This window comes from Chiloscyllium punctatum, chromosome 11 (genome assembly GCF_047496795.1).
Source record: "Chiloscyllium punctatum isolate Juve2018m chromosome 11, sChiPun1.3, whole genome shotgun sequence".
Lineage (NCBI taxonomy): Eukaryota > Metazoa > Chordata > Chondrichthyes > Orectolobiformes > Hemiscylliidae > Chiloscyllium > Chiloscyllium punctatum.
Window position 1 is genome coordinate 54942216 of NC_092749.1, and position 12955 is coordinate 54955170.

At 39.4% G+C, this 12955-nt stretch overlaps 1 protein-coding gene across 1 annotated transcript; it reads left to right on the forward strand.

Moving 5' to 3' along the window:
* The first annotated feature begins 900 nt into the window (after window positions 1-900).
* On the forward strand, window positions 901-6987 carry LOC140482599 (required for drug-induced death protein 1-like). The gene is made up of 2 exons (XM_072580121.1): window positions 901-1404; window positions 6492-6987. The coding sequence occupies exons 1-2, from the start codon at window positions 991-993 to the stop codon at window positions 6609-6611; spliced, it is 534 nt and encodes a 177-aa protein (XP_072436222.1). The 5' UTR covers window positions 901-990; the 3' UTR covers window positions 6612-6987.
* The last annotated feature ends 5968 nt before the right edge of the window (window positions 6988-12955 follow it).

Consider the following 12955-nt stretch of genomic DNA (forward strand, 5'->3'; position numbering starts at 1 on the left):
TTCTGAGGCTCTATAAGACTCTGGTCAGACCACATTTGGAGTATTGTGTGCAGTTTAGGGTCCCATGTCTCAGGAGTGTGTTCAGAAGAGGTTCACGAGAATTGTCCCTTGAATAAAAAGCTTAACATATGAGGAATGTTTGAGGACTGTGAGTTTATACTCTATAGAGTTTAGAAGGATGAGGGGGAATCTAATTGAAACATGAATGGCCTAGACAGAGCGGTTGTTGGGAAGATGTTTCCATTGTAGAGAGACTAGGACACAAGGACATAGCCTTAGATTCAAAGGAAGACCTTTTAGAATGGAGATAACGAAAAACCTCCAGCCAGAGAGTGGTGAATCTATGCAATTCATTGCCACAGAAGACTATGGAGGCCAGCTCATTGACTATATTTAAGACTGAGATGGATAGGTTCTTAAGTATTTAGGGGATCAAGGATTACGAGGAGAAAGGGGGACAACGGGGTTGACAAGTTTATCAGCCATTATTGAATTGCGGAACAGACTGATGGGCTGAGTGGCCTAATTTCTGCTCCTATATCTTATGGTATTATCACTTACAGTACTTTCCACGGTCTGCAATAACTTCTCCAAACTCCTCTGTCACTTCATTCCCCCCTTAAAACTTTCCTCTTCGAGTCAACTTTACATCTCTCCCTCTTTGGCAGCATGTCCTGTCTCCTTAAATTTCTGTGAAGTGCATTGGGATGTTTGTGTATTTTCAAACACAAAAAAAAACTTCCCTGCAAATTGTTCTACGGAGTTAGCAGCAATATTATTAAACAATGTAGTCTCTCTGTTCCCGGAAAGTGCCGAAACATTCAGCCAGTCCTGTACAAAGAAAACACAACTTCAATCGATTGGTTTAGCCTGATGCATATAAATAAGATAAAGCGGCCAAGGTTGAGATTACAGCAGCGCCAAAGGGCAGGTTACATTGTTTATCAGGATAGGATAGTGCAAAAATTCTACTTCCATGGAATCACCACAATGACTGCGGAAAACTTAAAATCCCTGGTAAAAAGGCAGTTACCATTCAGTGGTTTTGCCAGTTTTCAGGGTAGAAGGGGAAAAAGTCATGCAATTGGAACTGACCAAGAAAACTTGCTTTCAACTGACCAACAATTGACGTTGGAAAACATAAGGCATTTCAAAGCTAAGTTGAAAAAAGTCGCTATTCTCCCGACTGTCCAAGAGATCCAGGAGTCCGCCGATGGATTTCAATGCGAAAGCACCGAGGAACCAGAACAGGTTAAGAAGACATCAGGTTCTAAAAAAGTTCACATTGCTTTAATCCCAGACAGATATGAGCCTTTGATCGAGTCTTTGGGAGAGAATCTGAATGAGGAGAGCAAAACGGCCAAAAAATTCAAAAGGAAGCAAAAGCTTAAAAAGTGCAAGAAGGTAAGAAAAATAGATGTTCAAAATAATACTAAATTCGTAAGATTGTTAATTGCCGGATGGTAGAAGGTGTCTGAGCAAGTGTTTCTGCACTGACCTCTGTACACATCTCATACACGTCAATGTTATAAAGCAAAGGTAACTTTTTTTGCAGCAAGATATTGCGTTCTCCAAGGCAGCCACTCCTCAAACTAATAAACTCAAAGAAAAATGATCCAATTTTATGAAGTTTGACCTCGCGGATTTTGGTAAATCTGCGCCATATCTCGCTGTCCCTCCCAGTATCTCAGCTCAGACCAGAATACCGTTCCTGAAGTCTAGAACTCAAACGCAATTTCCCAGATCAATATAACCGTAAGTCTCCCTAATTTCCAAAGTTACCTTGACTAAACCACTTCGTTGCCTCCTTCCTACCCATTCTCCCTGTGAAATATGCAAAGTTGGAAGAAAGATGTGGAGGAATGGCATTATTGAATAGCTCCTTCGAGAGCTAGCATGGACAATGGGCTGATTGGCTGCCTTCTGTAATGATTCGGTGTCTCCAGCGCAACTATTCGGAAGACGCAACCTTTTTATACCAGTTTTCAGTTTTGTCTTCCCTTGAGACCACCACCTTCTACAGCACTGTGGCTGACAGTGCTCTGGACCGTGTCTGTTGCGTTTCATGCAATTCTGCTTCTTTCCCCTCTGCCACACTCCTAGAACCTGGATACCAATCCCCTTGTCAACAATTCCAACTCTGTATTTCACAAATCATTTGTTATTTTTGTCTCCTCAGCATGATGTCACCAACAGACACATGTTGCTCTTTTTCTGAAGGGACTGGTCATGACTCTCAAAATGGCCAGATTTATGAGCTTCTGCAGGCTCTAAATTCTCTGCTTAATCTGAATTTCTGTCCAAATGGTGTCAAGAAATTATTTCATTTGAATTGTATAGATGTCTCTAAAGACAAATGACACAAAATCAAATTATATTTTTAATGTTCTGGAATGTATTCTTTCCCCTATTTTGGTAATAAGTTTAGGGACCTAAACATATCAGGAAATGTCTCCTTTAAATCAGCTCAATTAATATCATTAACCTCAACGTTTTTGTACTTTGAGTTATGGCTTGTATCATCATTCCCTCTTGATTTGATGCGTCATCGTGATTTTTGTAGATAATTTGAATACATGAGGACTGTGAAACACCTTAGATTATTTGCTATGTTGAGAATTGTGGTCCGAAAGTTCTGCAAAACCTTTCAGTTGCTTGCCTTACTTTGCCAGTTAACTGACTTACCTCCTGGGGGAATGTACAGATGACCTATTTCACGTGTTTTAACTACTTCTTTTGAGGTTATTGATCTTCTACGAAATTGATATTCTCAATACGCCAGTGTCAGGCAATGACCATCTCCAACAAAAGAGAATCTAACTATCTGCTCCTCACATTTAATGGTATTATTATCGCTGGGTCCCCAGTTATCAACATCCTGGGGTTAGCATTAATTAGAAATTGAAGGAACCACTCATGTAAATACTATGGCTTCAAGAGTAGGTCAGACACTGGGCGTTCTACTCTCCAAAAACTGTGTGCACAATCTACAAGGCACAAGTCATGGGTGCGATGGAATACTGTCCAGTTGCCTGGATCAGTACAGCTCTAAAGACAAGCTTAAGATTATCCAAGACAAAGCAGCTGACTTCATTAGCACCCCTTCACCACTGACAGATTGGTAGTTTACCATTTACAGATTGTATTGTTGTTATGTATCAAGGGTCCATTAGCAACACCTTCTAAACCTCTGACTTCTACAAGCTGGAAGGAGCCAAGGGCATTAGATAGACAAGAACAGCACCCCCTGCAAGATTTCATTAAAACCACACCATCCTGACTTGGAACTATATTATCATTCCCAAACTGTCATTGGGTCAAAATCCTCGACACCTTCTGAATAGCAGTGCCACGTTGGCACTATTGACAGTCCCATTACATGGAAGAGCCTGAACTGACAGCACAGTGCAGGGCCAGTCTGAAGGGTCATAGAGTCATAGAGATGTACAGCATGGAAACAGACCTTTCGGTCCAACCTGTCATACCGACCAGATATCCCAACCCAATCTAGTCCCACCTGCCAGCACATGGCCCATATCCCTCCAAACCCTTCCTATTCATATACCCATCCAAATTCCTTTTAAATGTTGCAATTGTACCAGCCTCCACCACTTCCTCTAGCAGCTCATTCCACCATATCTTAGCAAGAGGCCCAGCAATCACTTATCTAGCTTTCACCAGAGTTCTAGGATACACCTGATCATGTCTTGGGGATTTATCCACTTTTATGCATTTCAAGACATCCAACACTTCCTCATCTGTAATATGGACATTTTGCAGGGTGTCACCATCTATTTCCCTACATTCTATATGTTTCATATCCTTTTCCACAGTAAATAATGATGCAAAATACTCATTTAGTATTTCCCTCATTTTCTGCGGCTCCACACAAAGGTCGCTTTGCTGATCTTTGAGGGGCCCTATTCTCTCCCTGTTAACCTTTTGTCCTTAATGTATTTGTAAAAACCCTTTGGGTTCTCCTTAATTCTATTTGCCAAAGCTATCTCATGTCCCCTTTTTGCCCTCCTGATTTCCCCCTTAAGTATACACCTACTGCCTTTATACCCTTCTAAGGATTCACTCACTCTATCCTGTCTATACCTTACATATGCTTCCTTTTTCTGAACCAAACCCTCAATTTCTTTCGTCATCCAGCATTCCCTATACCTACCAGCCTTTCCTTTCACCCTAACATCAATATACTTTCTCTGGATTCTCGTTATCTCATTTCTGAAGGCTTCCCATTTTCCAGCTGTCCCTTTACTTGCGAACATCTGCCCCCAATCTGCTTTTGAAAGTTCTTGCCTAATACCGTCAAAATTGGCCTTTCTCCAATTTGAACTTCAACTTTTAAATCTGGTCTATCCTTTTCCATCACTATTTTAAAACTAATAGAATTATGGTCGCTGGCCCCAAAGTGCTCCCCCACTGACACCTCAGTTACATGCCCTCCCTTATTTCCCAAGAGTAGGTCAGGTTTTGCACCTTCCCTAGGAGGTACATCCACATACTGAATCAGAAACTTTTCTTGTACACACTTAACAAATTCCTCTCCATCTAAACCCTTAACACCATGGCAGTCTCAGTCTATGTTTGGAAAGTTAAAATGGTCCAGTGACGGGAGATTAGAGTGAGCCATGAGGGAAGGGTAAAAGAGGACAATGACCATGGCGGGGTCCTCTGGTGACCCTACCCTTCAAGGAATCCCCCTCTTTCACCCTACCTTGGAAGGGATAGCCCCACCTCTCCCATCTCTCCAGCCATTGTGCTTGATACCAGCCTATACAGTTAAAGTTACTGGGCTTCCTGATTGCTGTGAGTGCTCCCTCATCCTATGGATATAATATCAATGGTAATGTGAGTCCCTTTGTATTGTTATTAAGTGGACTCAAGTGTGAATGAGCACAAAGGCAGCTAGGCTTTTCATAGGAAGTTGCCGGGAGTGGCGGTTTAAAATATAAAAATGGACTGGAAAAGCAGGGACCTTTTTCACTAGAAGTTGAGGGAGGACCTTCTGAAGTTTAAAAAATCATGAGGGGCAAAGATAAGGTGAATGACAAGGGGTCTTTTCCCTGGGGTAAGGGAGTTCATAATTGGAGGCATATATTTAAGGTGTGAGGATAAAGATTTAAAAGGGACATGAGAGGCAACCTTTTTACAGCTGTAGTTAATGTGTCGAATGAGCTGCCAGAGGAAGTGATGGATGGTCATTTCTACACAGTTTCTGAATGAACATTTCAAAATTCTCCATCATTTGACTCAAAATTTATAATTTTATTTGGAAAAGTCATAAAAGTTGCTGAACTGTAAAGATACCACTCCCCTGCAGTACACAAACATGTGCTTGTTTTAGGTTAAAGTAAAAACATACTTGTGGGGAAAAATAAATGGGCACATGCTTTTTAAATGGAACTACAACCTACCAAAGTGAATGTGCTTGAGGCTGACAATGAGTGGAAAAGTATAACATTCTGAACTTTGACTGTCATCATTTTCATTGATGGTTTTAGGAGGTATGCTTTCCCTTAAATTAGAATATGCTTACATTCAGTTAGAATTTTTGGCTTTACAGGTGAAAGAATGTACAAAAAGGAACACATATACAACAGAGAAACATTTAACTCAGACAGCTGTTTAGTGGTACACTCTATTATATACCTATACAGAAATAGTTTTATTTTGTCTGAGCAGTGTAATAACTAGTATCTTTAGCCCCAGATATTTAACTCCTAGTTGGTATATCCGCATTTACGAACTTGTACTAATCTTTCACCAGCAGTTTGCAGAAACAACAAAAGATATTACAGGTTATTTGGGATTTGCCCCGTACATTTGATCATTTTCTTTTAGGACAACAGTGAAAATTACAGTGAAGTTTGAAGTTCATTTGTGGACTACCTGCTTGCCATTTATGTCCCTCTACAGATTTTATGACATTACTGTAATGACAAGTAGGCTTTTCAATATCAGTAAAGCTAAGATTAAAGTCATTTTTTTATTCATTCCCTTGCTTTCTAGTAAAGAGAAAGATAAAAATACTACCAGAACATCCAAGCTGCTGCTTTATGTAAGGAGCAAGTGTAAAGATTTAACAAATTTAATGCTAATAGTTCCAATGTTATTCCTTCTTCACTGCCAATAAGGAAGTGGCTAACCAGCTGTCAATTATCTACTGTTTATTACAATTGGCATTGTAAAACTGCACATGTAAATTGCGCATAGATTGGGGGTGTTGATCTGGGTGGGATGCTGTGTGGAGGGTAGGTGCAGATTTGATGGGCTGAATGGCTTCTTTCTGCACTCTAGTGATTCTATGATTCTAAATCATATTCATCAGTTAGTGGTGCAGTGGACTGGAGCATGACAGAGCCTTTCAAATATCTTAATACTTTACCAAAGAATAGAACACTGACATAATTTGTACTCTGGATGCTCGTTTTTTGGTAATTCAAATATTCAATTATCTAATAATGCTAATTTTTACTCTTTAGAACATTTTAAAAGTCCTGCGTGCTGGATGGAATTACTTTGTACTTGGCGTTCAAGAATTTGCACAAAATTACACAATGCCATATGCAACCTCTTTTACTGTGATTGCTGAGATGCGTTGAAGGACTGAGAGAACATTGGAAGATTTCATACATTGTTGAATTTCTATGTTAATGATGCAAAATTATACGTTTGTAACTTTAAAATATTACTTTATGCTCAACATGAATCTGTACAGTTATTATAAAGTTAAATGATGGTTTTCTTAGAAGCCAATGCCAAAGGCTATAGTAGATGCTGGCATCATAAATCTCCTATACACTCATTACCATTTTTGTAGGCTAATCAGTTACCCTAAGGCAGATAGATTACTTTTGTTCATGATTGCTGCAGCAAATATATTGTACTATCACAGACCTGTATTCACAAATGTTCATTTTTAGATGTAAGCTTGTTCTCATTCTAATTGCTATTAAATTACAGATTTTATACATAGTAGTTTCCTTTGTTAATTCTAATTTATTTATAATGTTTGGTTTATTTCCATAGTCGTGGAAACTATGCACAATAGGTGACTGATACAAAGACCTGTATCTTTATTGGTCAGTCATTGAAATAAAGCCACAAACTGTACTTCCATGAATGATTTCCTATCTCTGAACTATTATTAAGCTCAATAACTAAGTTTAGAAGTGCAGAAAACTGACTTGTATGCACTGATAGCTTTTTTTTTGCTGGCATCAATCCATTACATACAAAAGACTTAATGGAATTTTACAGAAACAATTGAACCAATCTGATGAAGAGAGACAGGATTGATTTGGACTATACTAACTGGAGTTTAGATGAGTGATTGGGGATCTCTTAGAAACTTATAAAATGCTAACAGAACTAGACAAAATAGATAAAGAAAGGATGTTCCTGATTGGAGTTGAGGGGGGTAGTGTTTGATATGTTCAGAACCAGGGGTCACAGTGTATGGTTAGGGAATAGGAGACAGTGAGGTCTGCAGATGCTGGAGATCCGAGTTGAGAGTGCGTTGCTGGAAAAGCACAGCAGGTCAGGCAGCATCTGATGACCAAGAAAATTGACGTTTCGGGTTGGAGCCCGATGAAGGGTTCTGGATTGAAATGTCAATTTCCCTGCTCTTCGGATGTTGCCTGACCTGCTGTGCTTTTCCAGCACCACACACTCAACTGTGGTTATGAAGTAGCCCATTTAAGATTGAGATGAGAAATTTCCTCACGCAGAGAGTGGTGAGCCTGTGAAATCTCCTGCACAAAACAGTTGAAGCCAAAACATCATTGTTTTTAAGAAGGAAATAGATATAGTTCTTAAGGCTAAATGGACCAAAAAGGTATGGGGTGAAAGCAGGAACAGGTACTGAGCAGGATGATCATTTGAATGATCATATCGGGCAGACTTGAAGGGCCGAATGGCCTGCTCCTGCTTTCTATATTTCTATAAAGGGAGGAAAAGAAACATTTGTTCATAAAGACTTCTTAACAAAATGTTAATGATGTCATCAGAACATAGTGTTATTTTGCTGAATGTAATGACCAGATAGAAAATACCTAATTTAAATAAACAGAAAAAAACAGACATTTGATCACTCAACTGTGAGAAGAACTGTTGACGTCTTGAATGTTCTTTTCTTTGAAACTATAAAGCGTCAAACAACAGTCCCAACATAATTTAGCAAACAGAGGATAATATATATTCCATTAAGAAAAAGGCAAACACAGGCACATCATCAGTGGAATGAAAACAGATATCAGTCAAGTAATGGATAAAAGCATTACAACAGTAAATGAACCCTAGGAATTAAGGGTCACACGACCTATGCATTGGAGCATTTTGAGCTGTTTGTGGGATCAGCACACAATGAGTTAAAACAGCTTTCTGGCAAATCTTTGACACTATGTAAGTGAACCTAAAGCATTTGTTTCTTTTCAACTAAGGAAAATACATGCAAATATCACTACCACATCTTTAACTGGGAGATGATGGGCTGATCACTGGTGTTTATAGTAACAAAATAAATGGGTTGTATAACCATGGTAATAGAATGATTAGAAGATATTGAGAAAAGCTATGTGTATCTTTGTTAGTCTCCCTGTCTCTTTTTATATCTCTGTCCTTAATTAAACAGTAGCAAGAATGAAATGTAGAAATCCAAGGTGGAATCATTATAACGGTTGTGAGTGAACTACTGGATATTGTAATCATGTTGGATTGTGCAGTGTGATGTATCCAATTACTCATGCTAGGTTATGCAACATGACTTTTGTTAAAGACTTGTAATTCTTTACTTGTAATTCAGACTGATGAAACATGAAATGTGACTTCTCTGAAGACCTGATTCTGCACTGATACAACTGATACCTGGGACACCCTCAACCAGGGGAATAATTTTAAAGAGATGGTGGCAGAGGAAGGCACTCCAGCTGGAGCTCCTTTGCTCTACCTGTTCTTTCTTTTTTCTTCTCTCTCTTTTTTACTTCCCCTTTCTGAAATGGAGATTTCTGAAATCAAGACCCAGAAACAAATCCTGGGGCAGCGGCTGGCATGGGGAAACAATCCTCCTCACTGCTGCGAGGAGCATGTCCCGAGCAGAGGCTGACATGGGGAAGCAGTCCCAGAGGAAACTTGTTTTGCAACAGCTGAGAGCTGGTGCGGGGTGTTCTGGAGCTTGGAGCAGAACAGGGATGGTTGTTGGACTGGAGTCTGGTGCAGGCCACCAGACCATGTGCGGAAGCCCCAGCACTGAGCTACTGCAATGTAATGTTTATTTGTAATTTGGTTATCTGACTGCAATGTCAATCCTTTAACTATGGCTTATTTCTAACTTATTCTTTAAACACAGTAAAGTAATGCAACAACTTTTTTTTTCATTCCTCTTTTGAATCTAAGATTTGTACCTGGGTACTTGTATCCAAGATGACGCCATAAAAGGAGACATTGTAAAACTTTTCACTGTACTCCTCTACTTGCATACCCATGACAGTAAATTCCATTCTGTTCCATTCCATTCCATTCCATAACAAACTGAAACACACAGCAACTGAACACACTTCAGCACCAGTACATTTTGGTTGAGAGGATAGGATGCAGAAATGTGGAGTCGCCTTCCAAGTCTAGGAGAGTTCTTTGAGAAGGCAACAAGCAGGATAGATAAAAAGGAGGCAGGGGTGTACAGGTAATACATTTGAATTTTCAGAAGGCACTTAATAAGTTACCACACATCAGGCTACTAAATAAGTTAAGAGCCCATTGTATTGGAGGTACTGTATTAAAATGGATAGAGGATTGACTTATTAGTAGAAGGCAGAGAACATTTTCAGGTAGGCCACAAGGATCAGTGCTGGGACCACAATTATTTACATTATATCTTAATGATTTGGATGAGGAAAGTGACTGTATTATAGCCAAGTTGCAGATGACAAAAAAAAGGGGAAGGCAAATGGTGAGGATGGCACGAAGAGCCTGCAGAGGGATAAAGACAGGTTAAGTATGTGAGCAAAAGCTTGGCAGCTAGAATACAAAGGTACCTGGATTATCCGGCTTTCGATGATCTGAAGATCAAATTGTCTGGCAAGATCGCAAGGTTCCAATGTTTGACTAAACTATGCTATCCAGCATTCGATTATCCGGAATTTGATTAACCAAATGAAAAACTCCATGTCCGTGTCCTTCGAATAATCAAGGTTCCTCTGTATAATATGGGGAAATGTGAGGTTATACAATATGGCAAGAACAGTCGAGGAGCTGAATATTATTTAAATGGAGAGAGACTACAGAAAGCCACAGAACTGTGAGATTTAGGGTCCTTGCTAAAACTGTCCACTGCACTATTCAAACCACAAGTACAATATTGTGAACAGTTTTGGATCCTTTATTGAAGGAAAAATACACTTGCATTGGAGGCAGTCCAGAGAGACTTCAGTAAGCTGATACCAGTCTGGAAGGGCTCTCTTTTGAGAGGGAGTTGAATAGATTTGGCCAGTATTCATTGGAATATAGAAAAATGAGAGGCAACTTTATTAAAACATACAAGCTTCTTAGAGGACTTGACAGGGTAGATGCAGAAGTATTGTTTTACCTTGTGGGAGGGTCTAGGACTAGAGGACACAATCTTAGAATAAGGAATTCTTTCTCTCATAGCATTATGAATCTATAGAATTCTTCACCACAGACAGCTGTTGAGCTTGGGCCATTATGCACATTCAAGGCTAAAATAGGCTGGTTTCTAATAAGTAAGGGAATCAAGGATTGCAGGGAAAAGACAGGAAAGTAGAGTTGGTCATTATCAGATCAGCCGTGATCTCATTGAATGGTGAAGCAGACTTGATGGGCTGAATGGCCTCCATCTGCTCCTGTGTCTTATGGACTAAGTAATGCACCATCTTGACTTAGCCATATGTCGCCTCTTCTTCTTTGCAATTAAAGACATCGAGAACTCTGATCTAACTAACAGCATTATCTGGATACTTTCATCAAATGGATTGCAGTGATTGAAGAAGATGGCTCACTACTACTTATTAAATGTCAAATAGTGTGGGACAATAAATGGTGACCTTAGTAGCAATCTATATATACAGTAATGAGAATAATTCTTTTGAAAAAGTTATTCTTCAACTGTTCATGAATCACGTGTTGTTTCATAATTAAGAGCAATGTGTCCATTCTGCATATCATAGTGTAAGAGGAATGTCAAGGTCTTGGAGAGGTTGAAGAGAAGACTTACCAGAGTAACATCACACCTGAGCAATTTAATTATTTAGAGAGACAAGAGAAAATTGAATTGTTTTTATTCATTAAGTATATTAGGAGCAACTGTTTGCTATAATGGATGTTTTACTAACCAGTCATCACAGATTAATGATAATCTGTGATAGAACCTTAAGGGTGATGATGAGAATTGTTTTTTTTGTGCTGAAAGTTATTATTTGGAATGCATTGCATGAAAGAGTCATGAAAGCAAATTCAATAGCAAATTCCATAAAGAATTTGAATGTATGCCTGAAATAGAAAAAAGTTTTGCAGAACTAAAGGGGAAAGGCTGAGGAGTGAGGCACATTGGTGAGAAAATGTTGGGGGCTATGGACATGGGTTTAGCTGGGAAAAACATAGCAAGTTGTATTATGCATTGTGGAACTCAAAAGAAGAAATCACGAGAGATCATTTCAAAATCAGTAGGTATTTCCAATGATAAACAGCTACTCATTGACAGTAGGTGTTTGTCTAGAGATGTAAATAACCTCCCATCTCACCAAAAACCTGATAGGTTGAAAACAAATTTGAAGCAAGCTAATTGTTGAGACAGTTTAAAAGTTTATCATTTCACTTAAAAGACAATGGATTTAGATTTTCCCAATACCGCATATGGAAACATGATTTGACAGTTTGGGATAGCAACCATTTTTAAGTTTTGGTCTGCATAAAACTCTGTCTGTAAGCAACTATTACACATAAAGCTCATGAGAGAAACTTGAGACAAGCATTCAGGACTGCTGTAGTACCCAGCCCATATCCCTCCAAATCCTTCCTATTCATACACCCATTTAGATGCCTTTTAAATGTTGCAATTGTACTAGCCTCCATCACTTCCTCTGGCAGCTCATTCCATACACATATCACCCGCTGTGTGAAAAAGTTGCTCCTTAAGTCTCTTTTATATCTTTCCCCTCTCACCCTAAACCTATGCCCTCTAGTTCTGGACACCCCAACCCCAGGGAAAAGACTGTCTATTTATCCTGTCCATGCCCCTCATGATTTTATAAACCTCTACCAAGGTCACCCCTCAGCCTCCAACGCTCCAGGGAAAACAGCCCCAGCCTGTTCAGCCTCTCCCTATAGCTCAAATCCTCCAACCTTGGCAACATCCTTGTAAATCTTTTCTGAACCCTTTCAAGTTTCACAACATCTTTCTGATAGGAAGGAGACCAGAATTGCACACAATATTCCAACAGTGGCCTCACCTCACTAAAGAAGTTAAGGGTTTGGTTAAGAAAAAGAAGGAAGTATATGTCAGGTATAGACAAGATAGATCAAATGAATCCTTAGAAGAGTATAAAGGCAGTAGGAGTATACTTAAGAGGGAAATCAGAGGGCAAAATGGGGACATGAGATAGCTTTGGCAAATAGAGTTAAGGAGAACCCAAAGGGTTTTTACAAATACAGTAAGGACAAAAGGATAACTAGGGAGAGAATAGGGCCACTTAAAGATCAGCAAGGCAGCCTTTGTGTGGAACCACAGGAGATGGGGGAAATACTAAATGAGTATTTTGTATCAGTGTTTAGTGTGGAATAGGACATGGAAGGTATAGAATGTAGGGAAATAGATGATGACATCTTGAAAAATGTTCATAATACAGAGGGGGAAGTGCTGGATGTCTTGAAATGCATAAAGTAGATGAATCCCCAGGAGCTGATCAGGTGTACCCTAGACCTCTGTGGGAAGCTA

Bases quoted from the DNA above. Each gene is read 5' to 3' on its own strand.
- LOC140482599 (XM_072580121.1), top strand. From the start codon at position 991: ATGACTGCGGAAAACTTAAAATCCCTGGTAAAAAGGCAGTTACCATTC. The intron at 1,405-6,491 runs GTAAGAAAAATA...TTTACTCTTTAG, and splicing joins AGCTTAAAAAGTGCAAGAAG to AACATTTTAAAAGTCCTGCG.